The sequence below is a fragment of the Protopterus annectens genome, chromosome 2.part1, assembly GCF_019279795.1.
Source record: "Protopterus annectens isolate FY-2018-M chromosome 2.part1, PAN1.0, whole genome shotgun sequence".
Classification (NCBI taxonomy): Eukaryota; Metazoa; Chordata; order Ceratodontiformes; family Protopteridae; genus Protopterus; species Protopterus annectens.
The window spans coordinates 641555876-641579477 of record NC_056729.1 but is presented as its reverse complement, the minus strand read 5'-3'; the positions used below and the strand labels follow the sequence as shown (position 1 = coordinate 641579477).

Sequence of the window (23602 nt, the reverse complement as noted above, 5' to 3'; positions counted from 1 at the left end):
ACTGAGAAAAGACTTTGTGTTAAAATAGTGCTGTAAAAGGACTCACTAAAGTAGTGCAAAGTCACACTGTATGTCCAAAGGGTACGTATGTAGCGTGAGAAATTATCAGGAATGAGTGGTGAAATTCTGGGATATATAGGGAGAAATATCACCAGCAGAAAACAAGACATTATCCCTTCTTTCAGATAGCTGGTTAAACAACATACAAAGTATTATTAGCAGTTCTGTTGACCGTAGTATAATGAGATAAGAAAGGACACAGGTAGGTCAGACAAGAGAAAGAAAGCTGTAAGATAAGAAGGACCAGGAGCTTTGAGTAGTCTAGGTGAATCACGTCATCCTTAGGTACTATCGAAACCTATGTTTCTATGTTTCCACAGTGATACTGAAGAACAAAAAAATTTCAACTGTTTTAAAATAAACTGAAATTCAGGGACTATCAGAAATGTGTACAATAAGTGTTTATTTAACAAAGATCATTAATATGCAACATAGTCTTAAAATGAACCATATTACTTTAACCTAGAAACAGAGTGTGTTACTAAGAATCAGGCAATAATATGCATCATAAATTTATGCATATAATCTTACTTTTTACTTACTTTTGTGCCATGTATCTATAAATTCACAAAGAAAATGACCCTTTACTAATAATATGTGCAAATGCCAGATGTATAAACACAAAGTCTTCATATAAAGTATTTATAAGTACGTTATAAATGCTCACATTGATAAATAAAATGTGTCAAATATAACACAGCACAGATTAAGTTTTCAGAAAAAATAACTAATCTTTCAAGTCTGTTTAATTTTTCATTTATTTTTTTTTACTGGCAACCTACTCTATTACCACTGGTTGCATTGAAAACATGGGAAATAAACTACCTGTATCTAGTGAAGGTTAGCAACCCTTGGAATTCTGGACTGAAAATAAATATGCATATTAATAAAAATAGAACTGAAAATAAACAAGTTTCTTCTTATTCCAGATATACTTGTTAACAATAAGTCATTCGGTAAAACTATACATTTAGCTGTGAAAATGTAACTCTGTATATAACTGCAAGCCATTAACACAATACCAGAGAAAAAATATATAATCAGTAGACACCATATTGCAAGGAGAGGTTGTTTAGCAGATAACATTAAATCACATTAATTTCAGCAAACCACGTGAAGCTTTGGCTGACACTTGTATTATATGGCTTTCCATTTCTGAGGTTTAATAGCTTGGGATTAGAAATACACACTCTATCAATGCTAGTTTTGAGGTAGGTGATAAGAAGGTTGAGTTACTGAAAGAGAAGCAGCTTATATGCAAGCAGTTCAGTGACAGCCAGGAATATATTCACATTATTCACTGCTTTGCTTCTAAGCTACGGTACAAGAAGAATCCCTGAATTCATTCTATACCACAATGATGAGAAAACACTTCTGGACCGTGATATAAACACCAAAATTACAGGAGTGAAAGTCAGTTAAATACTGTTAATAACAAAAAGTTCTGTAGGGAAGAGCTCTGCTTGCAAATGAAGCTTGATTATGTATATCACGTGAAATAAACTCACATTATGTTGTGACAGCAATTTATGTGATATTTTAGCATATTGTTTTTATTTTAATAATAATCTGTGTTTTCACACTGTGCTGAGTACATGAATACAGGATAACTGTATGTCATATTAAACATGCTGATAGCAGCACCCCAAAATAATATGTTTTTGTTAACATGCAGTATGATGAATGCAGATAATTAGAATTGTCAATTTTGAAAAGTATTGGTGGTTAATGAGTAGCTGCTGTTCAAACAGTGGAAACGCTGATATAATGTAATGCTTGTAAGGAGACAAAAGTCAATAATCCATCTCTGATGCTACGAAGTGAGACACTGAATAGAGATATGACATAGTCCACTACTATAAAGGAAAAACTATGGATAAATTAGTCAATGTTTTTTTTTTCTGGGGAATAACTGTTGAGAACAGGTATGAGGAAGATAATATAGTTACAGTTGCTTTAGTGACATTCAACTGTTCTCATAAAGAGGAACTAAGAATGATTGTGTAGTTACTGTTTTTTAAAGATGGTTAATGGTTAATGATAAATGACGGTCTCAGTATAAGCCATATAAGTAATTGTAAGGGGCTGTTCCTATACATACATATATCTATAAACAGACAAATGGGTAACAATAAGCCTTTGCTCACTAAAATACATGGGAAATATATTCTTTTAGAAAACAGTTTGTTCAAATGCCTCTTACGATATGGTGTCTGCTTTCCTTTACAGGGAATATGTAAATATGTACATTATAGCCTACTACTGTGAAATGAAAGGTAACACAAGTTGCTAAACAAAAGCTATTACAGAATTCTTGTACTTTACTGTAACACTTCTTCTGGGACTGGTATCAGAGGCTGGCATTCAGGGCACCACCAGGATGGTCTCTTCAACCCTTTTGGCGGCCCTAGCGACCCTTTCTGTAGATCATGGCCTAGGGGACACTTCTCCTTCATATATATTTTGTAACTTAATTTTCCCTTATCCAACTTCTTTTCCAACCAGCCAGCACTGAACTGCAGGGCATGCTGAAGGACGGTATGCAGCTTTTCTGTACTGAGTGTAGAACCTAGTGTCATGGGGTTAACACCAGCCATGTACAAAGCCTCATTCTTAATAATGTTACCTGAAATAGGAGAGATGCAGAAAACTGTAAATGTGTGACTTTTAGCATATTTTCTAAACAGCTAGTACACAAAGAAATAAATACATAAACAGAATATCAGCTGATCTATGTGATATCCCCTTCATGGTGGCTCCTTGGCTAGGTAAATCTTCACCAATCAAAGTTTGCCATTTTTTTTCTATAAAAAACTACATTTGTGGATGTTAGTGTATCTATACTGATGCACATAGTGGTGTGACATACTACCTAAATGAGCATATCACCAATCTGGGCAGGTTACCGTCATATCAATTGTGAACACATTTCTGCAAATCAAGAGCTAACAATGAAGACCTGACATATTATTAAACATGCAATATACAACATACAAGTATATGTTTACAGGATGACAGAAGATGCATCTATCCACAGAGAGATGGAAGCAAGGTATTCCTTAATCATTATGGAATGTCCTCTCATAGATCAATCAAGGATACAAATGTATCTGTTAGATTTAACAATGAGGACTCTTCATGACAGGCAGCAACAACTGGGGTGAAAAGTCAGAGGATCACATAAACACAGAGCTCATATAGCACAGTCTTACAGTTTTAACTTTCAAAATGTAGTTGACTCCCTGAATCATGGTTGATGCAACAATGGCTGGAGAAAGCATGCACTGTAAACCAAGTGGCACAGAGGTCTATAATGCTGACATTTTTGAAGCAAGCTCTAGGCTCCCAATAACATAAGCATTGACAGCTGACAGCAACCTGTCTGATGGCAAAGCACAATGCAGCTGGCAATCTACTTGCAAAGCATCTGCTTGGCAAATGCAGGCCCTTCCCTCCACGCTGCAAAGAAAATGAACAACTAGGTCATCATCCTAAATTCTTGCACGCATTTCAGGTAGCACTGAAGCTGCTGTTGCACACATCTGGGGAATGAAAGGCCATTTTGCCTCTAGTTTCTGATCCCACAAAGAAAAAAGAGCACTAACTGGATTAATGGACTGTTTCAAGGAACTCTGAAAGCATCTTCAGAATGAAATAAGAGTCCATGCTGAAGGACATGACATGCTTGAAAGATCAAATATGGCTTCCTACCTAAAAGCTGAAGCTCTGACATCATACAAAAAGAACTGATGGCTACAAGGAACAGGTTTCCAAGAATAAAAAAAAAAAAAAAAAAAAAAAAAAAAAAAAAAACTTCAGTGCTGCTGACTGATTAGCCTGGCAACCCTGACAACTTACAGGTAAGAGGTTTAGGTGACAAGGAAGTGAGAAATCTTTACAGGATATTAGAAATATAAAATTCCTTAAAATCCTTTAAAGAACTGCTTAAACAACTGGTACTGTGCCAGAGTCTTACCATAAACAACAGCATGATGTGCAGGTATAGATGATACATGTGCTGTGACTACAGAATAACTAACCCCCAAGTCATACTGCTATCTGAGAAAACTAAAGAATGTCCACAAGGTAACTGGCAGGGCTGGTACAGGGCTGCTCCATCCATACTGAGAATAATTCCTGTATGGAGTGGAAAGCATACCAAAGAGAAGGCTGCCTATTAGTCTCAATAATTAGTTATTCAGCAAATCTGTCATGATCATGGTCTCTGCATGAGCAGCATGGGCCTAGGCCCTGTGGTGGACCTAAGTGCTGTCACATTGAGGAGAGACAACCTGTGTTACAGTAGGTTCCTCCACTGACAGGGCTTACACAATTATGTCAGACACAGATTCTTTAACCTACATTTGTTGAACGTCTTGCACTCTTTGTTTTTATAAGAAACATCATGCTGATTGCAAGTGAAATTAAAAAACAAGGAATGTGATCTCAATAATCTGACAAAGCAGTAGATAAACCTACATGGTGCTTCTCACTACCTGTTAACATTTAAAAGACAGCATCAACTTTCAAATGTATTATAAATAAAGTGTGCAGCACTTTTACATCTTATATAATATTTAATTTAATTTAATTTAATAAATAAATAACTAAATATATAATATCTATAAATAGCAGCATGCCATATATACATGCTAATAAGAAATGTCTATTAACTTAAACAATGTAATATTTTATTGAAATAACTGTCTCTACAGTTAAGAACATCAACAAACTTTATAAAATGGATGCATTTGCGTATTCTTTTGTTAATTAGAAAAGAGCTGACCCAAACAGTCAGTTTCGTCTATGACCTACGTGATAACAAACACAAAAGTTAATACAATAAACAATATAATCATGTATACCAGAGCACATCAAACACCTGTAAATAACACTGTTTGTTTTCTAGATGTGTGAACGTGTAAACCTGAATCCTAAGCTTTTAACCAAGGCTGAGCATCTTGTTTCAGTTACCTTCCCTTAGAATACCAGCACAACAAAGACTCCAAGGACTAATTCTATCTCTGTAATCCAGCTATATTGTCTGCTCAAAACAGCCTTTACAAGGGCTCTCTATGGCTTTCTATGGCTTTTACCAGCCTCAATGGTCTCTATCAAGACCATCACCACTATGAATAGAACAACAGCTCTTATCAGGGCTAAAACAGTCTTTTTCAAGACTCCCAGGTAACTGTCTGTAATTCAGCTAACCTTAGCTAAAAACAGTCTTTCCAAAGGCTACCTAAAGCTCTTCACAGCCACCAAGTCTCTATCTCTAACACAGGGATTTCAATTACAGCCCTTATCAGGGCTAAAACTCTCCTTATCAAGACACCTCATTACCTTGAGCCCACGCGTGGATCGACCTACCCTTGGATCACAAAAGTCCTTTTCAGAACTAACAATAAGGATGTTAGATCCATGCTCCTACAGTCCTTTTAAGGACTAGATTTTCACAGTGGGATATTTGAGAGATTATCATTTGAACCAGACTAATGAAACTACATCCAGAGAGTGTTTCTATTTATATGTATTACTTGGACATTCACCCCTTTTCGTGTAGATATTTTTGTACCACAACTAAAGAAAATTAAACCATACCATCAACCCCCGACACCTCCCCTAACTAAATATACCAACTCTGAGATCACACTACAGTTGGTAAACGGGCAAAGTCTGCCTTGTTGGCCAACGGGTTACTTACTGTCGAATGGATTCTTCGATCCTGTCGTTCACAGAAATGAGGTTTTGATGCTTTCATCTCGACAATTTGGTCTTCAATACTGTGTGCTTTCGATGTTTTCAAGTAAACCCATATATGTGTGTGTGTGTGTGTGTGTGTGTGTGTGTGTGTGTGTGTGTGTGTGTGTATATATATATATATATATATATATATATATATATATATATATATATGTGTGTGTGTGTGTGTGTGTGTGTGTGTATATATATATATGTTGTGTCTTTTCCCGGTTAGGGGTCGCCACAGCGGAACTCCGGTCAGTTAATGATTGGCAGTAGATTTTTTTTACGTGCTATATATATATATATATATATATATATATATATATATATATATATGTTGTGTCTTTCGGCTTTTCCCGGTTAGGGGTCGCCACAGCAGAATTCCGGTCCGCTAATGATTGGCAGTAGATTTTTTTTACGTGGTATATATATATATATATATATATATATATATATATATATATATATATATATATATATATATACTCCACATGTAATCCAGCAATATAAACTCAATGCCATAAAAAATGCTTGATTCAGCATAAATCCACAATGTACCACAATAATCCATTGTTATTTTATTCAAAAATATAATATATCCACAAACATTTTCAAACAGTAACAAAAGACAGCAAAAAGCAGTGCTGCTATCTGAACCAGGCCTCTTACTCAGCAATCAATGGCTGGGAACAGGAAACACAGACTGGTTTTGCCCTCTGGCGTCCTCAGTGACACACTGGGGTGCTTTTGAGTTTAGTAATGATTTATATACAGACAAGTAGAATGTAGCTGCTTTGAAGAGATGAGTTGACTATCTTTTACAGTCCCCTTTTATACTCGATCTTTTAAGGTTAACTTCTAACATCAACATTATTCACACTATACACACATACAAAAATGAGTTGTACTGTATTTTTAAAAATGAATTATACTTTAAAAATGAATTATATTTTAAAATGAATTATGCTTTTTTAATATGATTCATCTGATTTTTGACTTAGAGCAAAAAATATGGAGCTGATTATTTTGTAATTATTGCGTACATACAATGTATGTACGCTTTAGCCTTGTTATATAACAAGTTTTAATAGATCTTATAGACAGAGTTTTTACATCAATACAACTTGGCTATCAATTTTTGCTAATGAACTTGTTTGTAACAATTATCTACAAGAATACTACTAATTGTTTAATTGGGCAGGTAATGCACTATATATTTACGCCCAAAAGTTTTATTATTGTATGTTTGAGGAAGGAAACGTATTGGTGTTTCCGAAAGCGCTTACTATATTAAATTTTCAAGTTTTTAGCTTCGGCTTGGTTTGCTGTGTTCTCATTTTTAGTTGTGTGTGCATATATATATATATATATATATATATATATATATATATATATATATATATATACACAAACAAAAACTTGCACAAAACTGTTAACTGTGTTAACTTCATTTTGTTGTATAAACTTCTTGCTATATGCCTATTGTGATGTAATTTTTTTCTTGAATGACTGTAATTGTAATTGGAGTTTTTCTCCTCGGGTCTCCACTGAAAATGGGCATTTGGCTCAGTTGGACCAACCCAGTTAACAAATGACAATAAATAAATAAATAAAATAAAATACTCGTAGCAAAGCAGACCTAGATTCCATTGTGAAAAGCTCACTGGTTGGGTAGCATATTTGCCAGACAAGCATGGGCTTTGGAAATGGCTCTGTAAATGCATAAAATTAAGGTGAGGGCTACATTTAGCCATAACCCCCAAAACTTGAAGTATTTACCCTTTCAACAAGAAAACTGTTAAGGGCTATTATGCCCTAGTAATCCTTGAAGGCAGCTAGCTTTATGTGTCTCATACACCACAGTCTCTGTTTTTTGCAACATTCTTTTTCAAACCCAGATATAATAATGAATGAAGGCTCTGATCAAACTACATTATAAGACTATAAGTTCATAGGTTCATAGGTGTATACTAGGCTAATGACCATAATGGCCTTTTTAAGTCTAGCCATGCACCCCAAACGTATCTGACAAATTTACGGACCTTAAGACTATTCCAAGGGGTATATGTAGTCTAGGACTTGGGTGGTCAAGCATTTAAAGGATACCTCTGTCCATTAGGGACATAGGTGCCAGTCCAGGGGTGAATTTCTGATTTTCCATTAACTGGTCCAAATTATGCTTTAATTGGTTTAGGGAAGAATTTTACTTCACGTGGATGATAAATCTGTTCCAGAGATGGGGGAATCTCTGAGACACATATGCAAGATCTGTGTTGTTTTGTTCTGTCCTGCTCACAGATGGGTTGTCAGATCTGACTGGTTCTGACCTAAGTGTATTTTTCAGGAGCTTGGATCCAGGGATCTGGCTCCTCCCCTACCCACAATTCCCTCCGATCCCTAGAATACCTCAGATCGAGTTTGTCTGCTCATACCTAGAACCCCACCTGCTGAATGCAGCACAAACTCACTAACTTATGCAACAAGACATGAAAGATGATAAACAGCACCAAGCTGTCAGCAAGACAAGGCCCTGGTTTGGTTTAATTGATAGATCAAGAGACATAAAATGACAATTTAGGAAGGGAAAGGTAGGAAAGGAATGTTGAGCTGGATGGAACAAGACAATAGTGATCTAACATTATAGTAAGTACATAACTTTTGTATCCAATGTTGTCTTTTCTGTAAGACTCAACAGATAGGACAGATGCCCAAGCTACCAGAAAACTCAGGAAGGTCTCATGGAAGGATATTCCAAAGTATGGTGGAGCCAAAAGATGCATGGGATATGAACTGTACATCTAGCTTGCAATGTGACACAAAAGTATGACCGTTAGACCAAGTAGCCACAGTACAAATCTCATCTAAGGGTACTCTATCAAAGTAAACCATGGAGGCAGCCATCACTTTAGTTGAGTAAGCCTTGGGCTTCCATGGTAATGCTAACCATATCTCCTTATAAACAAAAGTGAGGTAGTCAGACAGTCACCTGGATAAAGTCACTTTAGAAATGCCTTGACCCAATCTGTCTGAAAATGACAGAAAAAGCTGGTCTGTTATCATAAAGTCTTTGGTGAGATGCAGGTAAAATCACAGTTGACTATGAACATCCATTAAATATAAAGTATATTCCCCTTTATTTGAAAAATTTGGGAAGAAAACTGGTAGTTTAATCATTTGATTAAGATTTACTTCTAAGGCCATTTCAGGAAGAAAATTAGGGTTGATTAGTAGTGAAACCCTATCCTTATGAAAAATGAGATATGGCGGCCTGTAGAACAATGCTTGCAACTCTGATATCCCCCTATCTGAGGTGACAACAACTAGAAAAATCACTTTCCAAGACAGAAATTTTAGTTCTGCTGAGGATGCTGTTTCAAAAGGGGACCTAGTTAAGGTTTGAAGCATCACAGCAATATCTCATGGAGGAAATGGATCTCTGATTGGTGGTATGAGAAAGATAGATCCATTCAAAAAGACTATGGAGATTTTCAAAGAAGCAATAGAGGTTTGATTTTGGCCACATGAAAGTTGTATATGGCTGGTAATTGCACTGCAATGGTCAAGATTCTAGCACCTTTCCTGAAACAAGCCTGCCAAGTAGTCTGATAGATGGCAATGGTACTGAGAAGGGATCAATACCTTAAGAGGAAGCTTATACAGCAAATCTCTTCCATTTGCTAATTTAAACCTTTCTAGTGCTATGTTTCTGTAAAGAAGACAAAATTTGCATAGCCGGAGTAGAAAGCTTGGTGTCTCTGACAGCCATTGGATCTGGGAACTAAAACAGCACACCTGTCAACCAAGACAACCAAAATGCTAAGCGGTAAATCCCGCAGACAAATGAAATGACTGACAGGCTAACAAAGCCAATATAAACACCCATCCAAAAAAAAAAATTCTGTTGATGCATACAATAAAAACAGTTGAGAGCTTTCATTACTAATAACAAATGGGACTTCTTCAGATCTTTTTAGTCAGTTCAGCTGTCTGCTGGATTCATCTGTTAGCATTTTAATAAATGGAACTGGCGAAACCATGTGGTCAATTTAAGTCTTTTTATGTCTCTCCCTTTTTTAATTTCTCCAGATCTTTTGGGTTTCTAATACTGTGATGGGAATGGACCCCATTCCTAAGTCAAAGTATGATTAAAGTTCATGAAATTAGTATTATTTCACTCTTTGATGTCAGCCAGTAATGCTCTTCTCAGCACCCGCAATGTGCCCAGTAATGACTTTTTCTGCAATTTGTATGGAGTTACATGAACTGGTAACAAATCTGAATATGATTGTAGAGTATTTTTTATAAGATCCATTGCTCCTACTACTATTGGAACTGTCTGGGTATCTTTATTCCACATTGCTCCCATTTCTGCCTGCAAATCCTGATATTTTTTGACTAGTCACTGGGTCTTCTTTTCCTGGACCACTGTTTCTGGTTTTCTACCATCTATCATTTGAACTGTTGGTAATGGATGATCCCATGTGATGTAGACTTCAGCATTTTCTATGATGCTTTATGGCTCATATTTCCAGTGTTTTTCAGCCACTTCAACACCATAATGTTTGCAAAATCTCCAGTACAACAGTCCTGCCACATTATTATGCCTTTCAGTATACAGTCCTTCTACCATTAGTATGTCGCAACCAGCAATGAGGTGTGCAACTGTTTCCAATTCTGTCTTACAAAACCTACATTTGTCTGTTTCTCCCACATGTTCAATGGACTTTGTAAACCAACGTGTACATAGGCCACTGTCTTGGGCTGCCAATATTAACATTTCATCTCTTTGTTTAAATTTGTCTCTCCTTAACCATTCCTGCATTTGTTCTTGATTGACATGAGGTTCTTGCAGAAAGTTTCTATACTTGCATCTATATTTATGCATTTTCCACGTTTCTTACCTTCTCATTTGGTCCTTCACCTTATATTCTTTCTTTTGTTTTTTGGCACATTCAGTTGCTGCCTGATTTTTATCCACTTGTGGTTTGATTTCCATTCCTGCCTGACGCCAATATGCTTCTGCTAGCCTAAGCAGGGAAGTCATCTTAGATTTATTCTCCTCATGTTTTAAAACTTTCACTATGTTTGGATCTTGTGAGTTCAGCAGATATATGTGGAGTCTCATGATTGCAGATCTATAGATGTAATCAATTTCAAGGAGGCCCATCCCTCCTTCGAATGGGGAATATATAATTTTGTTAGACGCTGATTTTTATAAATCATTTGGTGAGCATGAAGTATCCTTCTTGTTTTCCTATCTAATCTATCCAACACATTTTGGGGCCAGTCAATGACTCCAAAACTATAAGTTAGGACAGGAAGAGCAAATTGGTTTATAGCTGGAATTTTGTTCCTAGATGTCAATGCTGTTTTCAGGATTAATTTAAGTCTTCTGAAGTACTCCTTACTAAGTTTTATTTGCTTTTGTTCATGTTTTATTGTTGGTCCTTTATCAATTCTCAAATATTTATGCACTCCCTCTTGCTGAAGTTCTTTGGGGTGGGGGTGTCTGCCAGCAGAAGCATCTTGGCCAAAACCCTGGGACTTTAAAAACCACAGCTTCTTTCTACTCTTTTATTAATGAGAAAAAGTCCTTTGTGATTGACGAAGCATATGCCTACAGCAAACAAGGTGTTGCTCTCCTGCTTGCTTCAGGTAAGTGTGCTTTTACCTTGTCTCCAAACAGTGCTGAAACATGAAACGGGGCATTAATGAAGGATGTCTTGAAGCATGCAGTGAAGTTCCAAGAGCTCCTTTTCGGTGGTTGGCATAATCACCATTTCATCTACTGGGAGACCCTAGCTCCAAAAGGACTTATTCCTAGGGGCAACTAATATTTTGTCTGGTTTCCATGGAATAGGCTCCAACACATGAAGTTCCTGCCAGACATGCTAAGAGACCATGTCAATCAGCTCATCAGTGGGCAGTACCACCCATGAGGTAGATGAGCCATCCCTGAAAGCCTTATGGAGTACTGACTCTTCCAGGGAAAGGCTTCAGTGGACCAAACCCCTCTATGCTTCATCAATTCAAGGATATCTCTGAATGACCAACCAAGTAACACAAACTGAGAAATCATAAAGCAGGCTGGTGTTACAAGAAACAAGGATAAAATTTATTCTTAAGTGCTTTCTTCACAGATTACAGTTGACTTCTTCAGAAAAAACAAAGTACCTCCACCCCACTCCTTAAATACTCATTATGAACACATTCCAAACCAATTTGTAACAAACACCACAGGCATTTAAAGATACAGACTCCCTATTTGCTCCACAATTATACATGCAAGATAAAAACAAACTATAAAACATGATTCAACATGTACTTTAAACTTAGTATTTTGACAAAAATCATAAAGTGAACAACTGAATAAAAAATCAACAATTAGAGGAAAAAATCAACAATTAGATAAAAAAAATCAGCTTTTAACCTCAAAAAGCTGGTTACTGAAACCATTTCATTCAACCCTGGAAAAATATTGGTGTTGACCCTTAACTGCCATAACAGTTCTTTGTATTCAAGCCAGTAATCCATAGGACCTACTCTCTCATCCATAGTCAGCTGTTCAAGAACTGTGAATTTAAAACTGTGACCTGGGTGGGTATTGACATGCTTGGCCAGTGAATTTTTTAGGTTCATTTTCCTAATGTCATATAAATGCTGGTAAATATGTGTACGAAAGGCATTTTTGGTCTTGCCTATATAAAAACAGGCACACTTCTGACAAATACCAGCATATATGACATTCTTTCTGCTACAGTTGTACTTATACTGAAATTTCACCCATCCATATCTGTTAAGAAAAACACTGTCAATTTCCAAAATATACTTGCAGTGAGTACACTGCTTGCATTTGGACATTCTCCCTAATGCTCCAGCTGTATTGACACCTTTCCTCCTCTCTAAGATATTTTTAACACTGGTGTCCTTTCTGTACACTAACACAGGGGCTTCCCCTACTCTCTCTCTTATGGCAGTGTCTCCTGCCAAAATAAACCAGTTCTTGTAGACAATGTCCCGAATCAGTGGGAACCGAGGGGTGTAAGTTAATAGACACTCTGTTTTTTCTGAAGAAGTCAACTGTAATCTGTGACAAAAGTGCTTAAGAATAAATTTTATCCTTGTTTCTTGTAACACCAGCCTGCATTGTGATATCTCTGAATGTGATATCTTCCAAAGGGGATCTGGGAGATCCCTCCCCTTCCTCAAAATTGCTATCATCAGTGAAAGACTCTCGAGATGAGTCAAGATGGCGCCTATTGCAGGACCATTTTCTATGGCCTTCTCCTGTGAGGACTTCTGTGGAGGATAGTAATCAGAGGGAGAACTCAACAAGTGAGTACCCTCGAGGCTTGGAGGGTGACTGTCCTTGTTGAACAGGATGAGCAGACATGGCCACAAACTCCAAGGATGGCTGGAATGATGATGGATCTTGAGAGCACCCTCTCAAATGTCTCAAGAGCCATAGTTGAATTCAGTGCCAAAGATGTACCACATTGACCCAAAGAGGCTAAAGGAGGTTCACCCTCAGTTCCGATCAGACAAAATTTTGAGGCAGACATTGTAGTCAAACTGTTCAGGGCGAAAGCACTTAAGGGTAAGGATAGCTCTTAAAATCTTGGAGTTGACTCCAAGGGCTGAAACCATTGGATGGTCCCTAAGACCCATCCTGATCAGACAAAGCCAGAGATGAAAGAGTGAGGGAAACAGTCATAGCTGAAGTCGAAAGCACTGTCAGCTCAGACAGGAGGTTCTTGGGGAGAACCCTCAGCACCATGGGTATCGGCTTTGAAGGCCGGACTGATGAAGGATAAATCATGGCTGAGATTGTCGAGACCAGACCCGCAGCTACTGGTAGGGTAGGTGCAGGGAGGATTCCTAAATGGATCTGAGTCAGGAGAAACTTCTGCAACATCCTATCACCGTCAACGTCTGAAAGGCTCCTCAATGATCAAAAGTGCCTGAAGGAAAATCCCACAGAAGACTATCTAGATGAGTGGTGACTTGGTCTGTCCTGCAAAATGAGATAGTGAAGCATAGGGGTAGCTGGTTCCAGGGAAGAATGGGAAGGTGGACTTGGTGAATGGATTCTAAATATTCCCTCAGTTGATGGATCCAAGCATTCTGGGTTTTTAGCACTGGGCTGGACAGACCTGACAGATCTGGAGACCTCTTTCGTGGTTTCTCTTTTTGCTTTTCTTTCTCTCTTTCCTTCTTTCTCTCTCCTTTTCCTTTTCTTGACTGTAACTTGGCTGACTTCTTTGAGGAAGGTAGAAGCAGAAGGAGCCAAAAATCCCACTTGAGCAGGTAGGAGGCCCTTAAGGACAAGTTTGTTTCATGTGTCTGCGAGCACTGTGGCCCCAAAAGAGGTAAACGATTTGCATTCCACTTCAAGATGTGCCACTCCCAAAAAGTACACACAGAGTTTGTGAAGGTCACGAGGGGGGATTCTGTTTCCTCAGGCACTAGACTTTTTAAATTCAGTGTCCTTGTCATCTGTATGTTACTACTTGACAAGATCTAAGCTGCAAGAAAAAACTATTATCACTGCAATAAACACTGAAGATAAAACGCAGGAGAGGTTTTCTTTTCTGTTTTGTTTCTATGGAAAGGGAAGGGAAGATGGGACTAGAAACTCCTGAAAAAAAATACTTGAAAAGAGATAACTACAAAGAGAGTATAACAAATATAAGTTTAGCTGCAATAATCTTAGGGAACAAAAAGAACGATAAGAAAAAATAACAAGTTATTCTCCACTAAGCCAATAGCTCTAAAAAGCATCTTAACAGATCAGGTGCCAAAAGACATCAGAGATACTCTAGGGACAATAGAGAATTATGGGTAGGGGAAGAGCCACAGTCCTAGATGCAAGCTCTTGGAAAAAGCACCAAGGTTGGATCCGGTCGGATCCAACAAGATAGAAAAGACAACATTTGATCTATAGTTTTAGAAATTGAAATCTGGATGGATCTGGATCCAGCACAACAGTCAAATGCAATGGTAAGACCATATAAACTTTTGAATGCAGAATTCAAGTTCAAAACTCTATAAAATGCACAAGTATCACAGCAATTGTAAAATAAATCCAGAAAGATGCATACAAGTACTTTAAAGTAGTTATCTAATAGTGTATGCAAATGGATTCAGCAGAAATCATCATCATCACCCCCTTTTTTCCTTTTTACATCCCACAGTTGTGGATGTCCCCTTTGTTCTCATACACTGGCATGAATATGCTTATTCTCCAGTCATCTGGGATATGCCTTTCTCTCCACAAGGTTATGAGTACCCTCAGGAGCCATTTCTCCCCTCTCTCACCCAGAATCTTTATATCTGCTGGGACCTCATCTGGGCCTGCTGCTTTCCTTGACTTCATTTTCCTTAGTGCTGTTCTTACTTCTTCTAGGGTGGGCTCCTCTTCTCTCATTGTAGGCTGTTTCTTGGGCAGTACAGCTTCTGTGGAGTTTTTTTTCATTCAGAACCTGCTGGAAATACTCCTTCCATCTGCCTTTTATGACCTGTGGACTGTTGAGCATGTTGTTGCTGGCATCCCTTATGAAGGGTGTCTGACTATCTTCTTTATCTTTCTGTCTTTGCCTTGCAACTTGATATAGTTTCTTTGTGCCACCTAATTAGTCACTTTCCAGAAGCTGGTAGAGTGCCTCTGATGCCCTATTCTTTGAAACTGCAACTCCTTTCTTAGCTTTTTTGTTAGCCAACCAGTATTCCTTCCTAGCCTGGTCAGTCTTTTCTATCTCCCATTTTTTCCTGCACTCCTCCTTTCTTTTAATGACTTCCTGGACGTCTGCATTTCACCACCAACTTTCCTTATGTACCATATTCCCATACCTGACCCGGCCACATATCTGTTCTGTAGTTTTCACACATGCTGTTTTGAGGTGCTACCATTCTTCTTCAACTCCACCTATTTCCTCCTCTTCTTGGGGTGCTACAGCCATGAGTAATTCCTTGAACTGTTATATTTTCTCTCCAACTGCAACCAAACCCAGGAAGCTCACGCACGTCGGATCTACAGCACGGTCCAAATAACAAGCATCAAAAAACAACCAAAACGGACCAGCTGTGAGGATGCATATATATTTAATGCTTCAAATGCTTCAAATCATATCAGCAATGGACAAAACCATGCTGAGTAGACAAACCGGTTTCGGCTAATATAAGCCTTTTTCAATGCCAAATCTTCCAAAAAAAGTAAGACATCACAATTGTGAGCCCTACTTATAGTCCCTCTCTTAAAGAGGCAATGCCCAAATGAAATACAATAAAATGAATAATAAAAAATTAAAATAATTTTAACATCATAATTCAACCCAAATATTGGAAAATATGTTGTGTTGTTAAACAAAAATAATAATAATAATGACAAAAATAATAATAAATGGATTCTACAATAAATATACATATGTATGTTGCAATAAGGTTTCCCATACATAAAGCTGTTTACAAATTATTAGATTCAATATTGATTGGGCCATTTGGACCAATGTGCCCCAAATCAAAAACTATCAGTGTACATGTATATCAAAATGTAAAACTAATATCGATAAAGCATATTTTATATAAACATATAAGACCCACCTATAGTGGGTATGAAAACTACAACATGAAAAAGGAATACATTAAGATCACAATCTATATTCAATACCATACTAACTTGGTTCTAATGTATTCAAACCTGGTCTAAAAGACCACCTAACCTTATAATCTATTTGTATTCCATTTCATTAAGTTTCTTATGCCAGCCTGCTTTCATTTGTCGATGGAGGGTAATTCTATCTATAATGATGAATGTAAAACGAGCCGAAGGGTGTTCAAGGGTATGTTTATACAAGGCATTAGTCATGCGTTTGTGTTTGATTGCACTAATGTGTTCACAGACCCTCAATTTAACAGACCTAGAAGTCTGTCCCACATAAAATGCAGAGCAATTACATGTGGCCAAATATACTGCCCAATCCGAGCTACAATTAGAAAACATCCTAATCCCAAAAACCTGGGACGTATTTCTGCTGGAAAACTCACTGGTTTTGGGCATGTATTTGCAAAATGAGCAATGACCACATGGAAAACTTCCCTTCAGTATATTACCCTCCATAGTAGTTTGTAATGGAAGCTGTGAATTGTGTCTCTTATAATGGGTTAAAAAGGAATTTAAATTCCTACCCCTTCTGTATGAGAACGAACAACGTTCGGTAGTATATCATTCAAAACATCATGAGAACGTAAAATGTCCCAATGTTGATTAATAATCTCCACAAATCTATTAGTATTAGCCCCATAAGTGGTGACTAACCTTAAAGTGCTATTCTTCCCTGATCTGTAGTTGGTCTGTTGCTTGGATTTATATTGTAGTAAATCCAAACGTGGTAAGTGATTCACTGTTTGTAAAGATTTATTAATGATGTGTTTTGAATAACCACGATCCACAAATCTATTGACAAGATCATCACAAGCCTTAGACCCTACCTCCAAAGAGGAACATATTCTTTTCATCCTCATGAATTGTGATTTGGGGATGTTGTGGATGATGTGGCGTGGATGACAACTATTCGCATGCAGCAGAGTGTTGTACTGAGGAAATTTTCTATAGACTGATGTGGCTAAAGTTTGATCCTGTAGTCTATTTATCATAACGTCCAAAAACACAATGCTGTCATGTTCCACGTTAACCGAAAAACGAATCCCAAAGCTGTTATCATTTAAATAATCCACAAATCTGGAAAGTCGTTCCCTGGTTCCACGCCACACCATCCAACAATCATCAAGATATCTTCTCCAAATATCAAGGTCTGCCAAAAAAGGATTGTGATGCGTATCATATATGTAAGTGGCCTCAAAATAACCCATGAACAAATCCGCATATATGGGGGCAAAAGACGCCCCCATTGCTGTTCCTTTAATTTGCCAATAAGCTTGGCCATTATAATAAAAAACATTCTTGCATAGCACAAATTCTGTTAATTTGGTCAAAAAATTATTAAATTCCGTAGAATATAATTTTGATTTGTAAAGCCAATATGAAACAGCTAAGATGCCTAGTTCATGTGGTATGCTGGTATATAATGAGGCCACATCAAGTGTAACCAACCACCAAGAGGATTCCAATTGTGAGTCTTGAACTATGTTGAGAAACTCTGTTGTGTCCTGTATACGTGACGAATATGTTTCAACAAAGGTTTCAAATATGTGGTAAGAAAACAGGATAGAGGTTCAGTTAAAGAACCCCGCCCAGAGACAATAGGTCTACCTGGGGGGGTTTTAGCTTCCTTATGGATTTTGGGTAACAAATACAGGTACTGATGTACAGGTTCCTCCACCTGTAATTCCTTAGCTATTCTATCTGTAATTGTCCCCTGGGTAACTGATACCTCCAAAAACCTGTCTATTTCTACCTTGAAACGTAAAGTGGGATCTAACTTAAGCTGTTGATAAAAGCTAGTATCCGACAATTGTCGGAGAGCTTCATTGTGATATGCTAAATAGTCCATCACCACTATGGCCCCTCCTTTATCTGCCATGGTAATGACTAGTTGCTGATTGTTCTTAAGTTCTAATAATGCCAATCTATCACCATGGCTTAGATTATTGAATTGTGGTTGGTATACATTTGCATAGTGTAGCTCTTTCATGATACATTCCCTGAAAATAGATACATGTTTATTCATTGGAGCAACAAAAGTAGACAGGTTTTTGGAGGTATCAGTTACCCAAAATCCATAAGGATGCTAAAACCCCCCCAGGTAGACCTATTGTCTCTGGGCGGGGTTCTTTAACTGAACCTCTATCCTGTTTTCTTACCAAAGTTTTGGGTGTTCTGTCGTTGATGGGCTTGGACTAAATCTATTTTGGAAGATTTTGCGAGGTCAGGACAACACGTTGCGGATGTGGGTTTGGTTTGAGGCCTTATTCTACATGCGGCGAACTCGGGAGATACTGTTTATTATTTATTTTCATGTTCCAGTTTGGATATGATAACTTTTGCCAACATATGTCCTTCTTTTCAAGGTACTGTTTGGAACTGTTTATATTTTGATTTCTTGAGGAGCAGTTTTTGGTTTCTTACAGCCCGACTTCAAACCAGACAACGACATATATCTTCGTTGGAGGGCATTATTGTTATTGGGATTCTTTCTTTTTTTGAACATTTAATTCGGGTTGGATCACCCAAAGTTGGTCTCCGACGAGGGATAGCTGTTCAACAGTTCTTCACAGTCCATGGGACGTTGTCCATCTTGACTTTTTATTATTTTTTCTTTATGGACACAATTATATTAAGATTTTGGGATTGTTTTGTACATATGTATGTTATATTATAACGAGTCTTTGCAAGGGTTTTTGTCAATTTTGATGAGGATATAAGACATGATAAAGCTAGTAGTTTAGATTTTAAAAAATTGGTATGTGAACATGCAGTCATTTGTGTAACAACTGTTTTATGTATACACTATGAAACGGAAGTCATTTTCTTAGCCGTTTTTTTACAGAGCATGTCATATAAGTGCTATATGAACATCGGGAATTTGTGTAACAACTGTTTTATGTATACTTTATGAAACGGAAGTTATTTTCTTAGCCGCCTTTTCACAGACCAAGACATACAAGTGCTATATGAATATCGGGAATGTACACTATATAAATATGGTGAATGTTAGTATGACATGTGTTTTCACATTTTGGATATGCTCTATGTAGGCTATTTGTATTTTGACACAATATAGAAGAGCGTTATATATATGCATATTTGGCCGGCACAGGTCATAATGTCTAACAACGTTTTATGACCTCTGTCTGTTTTGTAGGGTGGGTGTATCATGAATGAGTTACTGGTTTTTGTAACAGCATGGTGTGCTTGTTAGGATATCTGAAGAACTATGGTGGAACTAAGAGGAGTAGTTCACCTATGGCTATAGTGGGGATTATTTTTGCAACTTTTGGAAATATAGACCACTTATACTAAAATATTATTGCTTTGGACATTCACTATTTATTATATAGGGCCACTATTTTCAAACTGGATAGATTCAGGCTCTTTGGAGTTTTAATTAATAAAAGTGATAGAATATACTGCCTTTCACTGATATTTGGATGCAGTTTGGCATTGTTGGTTGGGACACACTGATTATTATTTTAATTGAATTTATATTTCTGGAACATTTTTCAGTAACATTCAGTTGCATATTTATATAAGAGGCAAATTATGTCCAAATTGGGGTAGGTATATTTTATTATGAATGAGACATTCTCCAACATTTCATCGAGGGGGAATTTTGTCCAATACATTACCAGATGAGATGAAGGTCGTTCTGGTTGAATATTTTCTAAGGCTGTTGAATTTGCTCTTTATGGAGTATATCTGCACCAGATGAGACGAAGGTCATTCTGGTTTATAATAACTATTATCAACTTTCAATTTTAGAAAGTTGGCAGATGCATATTTCTTACTAGAGGAGCTGTATATTACAAGCTCTATGACCATTCTGTTTTACACTAATTGGATCCTAGATGGACCATAGGAGCACCAGATGAGACGAATGTCATTCTGGTTATTTTTCAAATATTTTTGGACCTATATATTTTTGGAATACGACAAATCATTGGTATTTTTCTATAGGAAATTAGTATAGCTTTTTGGTTCAATCTACTCAACAATATTTTTTGATTGTTGGGGGTATTGTTAAAAGTTGGGGCCAGGTATAGACTGTGCTATTTTCGAATATATTGCATAGTGGCATTTTTGGGTTTTGGGCCCAGACATTATTATTTAGATAAATCTATACAATTTTCAATTTTTTATAGATAGATTTGGTATTCCTTTCTACTGGTGATTGTCAGTATACTGGTTGTTCAGTCTGAAATTGTTTCAGAAATTGCAAAGAACATAACAAAAATTTTTTTTCATATACAAGTTTTTCTTATCATAGGACTTTTTTCCAATTATTCTATCATGGATTTAAATGATATCCTATTGGGATTGTCAGCTGATAAAGACAATTTGGAGGTGTTTGGTTTGACCAACAATGCCAGTTCTGAAAATAGGGAATTTATAGTGAATGATGAACAAAAATGTGGTTATGTCTTTACTAAATTGGGGAGACACATGAAAACTCTACGCACGAATGTGTGGCATATGAAGCTATTTAAAGCCTATCAAGCTAAAAACATTACACCAAGGGGGTTGAGGGTACGACTACAACCTTTGGTGGCACATATTGATGAGGAGTTATCTAAGGATTGGGCAGAAGCACAACATTCAGCATCCATGCTTTTATTAATTGTTTGCTTAAATATTATGACAGAATCATTACTAATAATTTGTCAGAAATTCAAGGGATATGCTTGGAGGCTGAACAATTTAATAAGCATCAGTTTTATTCTCAACATGTGTCCAAATTAGCCAAAGAATTGTCCATTTTAGAAAAGCAACTGGTTAAGAGAAAGACTAACAAATTTCAGCGTGATCTAATGGATTACGAAAAGGGGAAGCCCTTTATTAATCAAAAAACAGTTAGATTTAGTGAACCCAAGGGAAATCAACGGATCTTTAATAATAACAACAAGAAAAGACCTAGGTCAATTCTCAGATATGCACATACCTCCTCAGATTTCACTTCTGAGGAAGAAACTTATTCTACGTCGGATGGAGAAGCATCCTCACGTCAGGCGTCCCCAGTGGCCAAAAGGAGACAGACCCCCCCTTTAGATCAAAGGGTAGGAGGAGGGGGGGTAGAAAACATAGATCCAGGTACCAATACTCCGACTTTACAGAATCTGTTACAGCAGATGATAAAGTAACTAACAATGTTCATAATATCTCTTCTGTTGTTCTTTCCCCTTGTCAAATTACACTTTTGAATAAAGGATTGAACTTTGTTCCAAGTTCTGTGGTTCCGGAACATGATTTATTAAATGATGTTAACAACTTTTGTAGATTACTTAACCTGAAAATATTTTTTTCAGAGAAGAATAATTCTCAAAGATCTACTGAATTTAGATTCAGAAAATCTACTTTTGTTGCTCCAATGAATAAACATGTATCTATTTTCAGGGAATGTATCATGAAAGAGCTACACTATGCAAATGTATACCAACCACAATTCAATAATCTAAGCCATGGTGATAGATTGGCATTATTAGAACTTAAGAACAATCAGCAACTAGTCATTACCATGGCAGATAAAGGAGGGGCCATAGTGGTGATGGACTATTTAGCATATCACAATGAAGCTCTCCGACAATTGTCGGATACTAGCTTTTATCAACAGCTTAAGTTAGATCCCACTTTACGTTTCAAGGTAGAAATAGACAGGTTTTTGGAGGTATCAGTTACCCAGGGGACAATTACAGATAGAATAGCTAAGGAATTACAGGTGGAGGAACCTGTACATCAGTACCTGTATTTGTTACCCAAAATCCATAAGGATGCTAAAACCCCCCCAGGTAGACCTATTGTCTCTGGGCGGGGTTCTTTAACTGAACCTCTATCCTGTTTTCTTACCACATATTTGAAACCTTTGTTGAAACATATTCGGTCACGTATACAGGACACAACAGAGTTTCTCAACATAGTTCAAGACTCACAATTGGAATCCTCTTGGTGGTTGGTTACACTTGATGTGGCCTCATTATATACCAGCATACCACATGAACTAGGCATCTTAGCTGTTTCATATTGGCTTTACAAATCAAAATTATATTCTACGGAATTTAATAATTTTTTGACCAAATTAACAGAATTTGTGCTATGCAAGAATGTTTTTTATTATAATGGCCAAGCTTATTGGCAAATTAAAGGAACAGCAATGGGGGCGTCTTTTGCCCCCATATATGCGGATTTGTTCATGGGTTATTTTGAGGCCACTTACATATATGATACGCATCACAATCCTTTTTTGGTAGACCTTGATATTTGGAGAAGATATCTTGATGATTGTTGGATGGTGTGGCGTGGAACCAGGGAACGACTTTCCAGATTTGTGGATTATTTAAATGATAACAGCTTTGGGATTCGTTTTTCGGTTAACGTGGAACATGACAGCATTGTGTTTTTGGACGTTATGATAAATAGACTACAGGATCAAACTTTAGCCACATCAGTCTATAGAAAATTTCCTCAGTACAACACTCTGCTGCATGCGAATAGTTGTCATCCACGCCACATCATCCACAACATCCCCAAATCACAATTCATGAGGATGAAAAGAATATGTTCCTCTTTGGAGGTAGGGTCTAAGGCTTGTGATGATCTTGTCAATAGATTTGTGGATCGTGGTTATTCAAAACACATCATTAATAAATCTTTACAAACAGTGAATCACTTACCACGTTTGGATTTACTACAATATAAATCCAAGCAACAGACCAACTACAGATCAGGGAAGAATAGCACTTTAAGGTTAGTCACCACTTATGGGGCTAATACTAATAGATTTGTGGAGATTATTAATCAACATTGGGACATTTTACGTTCTCATGATGTTTTGAATGATATACTACCGGAACGTTGTTCGTTCTCATACAGAAGGGGTAGGAATTTAAATTCCTTTTTAACCCATTATAAGAGACACAATTCACAGCTTCCATTACAAACTACTATGGAGGGTAATATACTGAAGGGAAGTTTTCCATGTGGTCATTGCTCATTTTGCAAATACATGCCCAAAACCAGTGAGTTTTCCAGCAGAAATACGTCCCAGGTTTTTGGGATTAGGATGTTTTCTAATTGTAGCTCGGATTGGGCAGTATATTTGGCCACATGTAATTGCTCTGCATTTTATGT

The 23602-nt window shown here is 37.1% G+C and overlaps 1 protein-coding gene across 1 annotated transcript in view; it reads right to left on the bottom strand.

Moving 5' to 3' along the window:
* Window positions 1-446: 446 nt before the first annotated feature.
* Window positions 447-23602, bottom strand: part of NEIL2 (nei like DNA glycosylase 2) — a 476349-nt gene continuing 453193 nt past the window's right edge. The window contains exon 5 of the mRNA XM_044062380.1: window positions 447-2686. Within this exon, the coding sequence (XP_043918315.1) occupies window positions 2382-2686 (305 nt within the window). The 3' untranslated portion in view covers window positions 447-2381. The remainder of the gene's footprint in view (window positions 2687-23602) is intronic.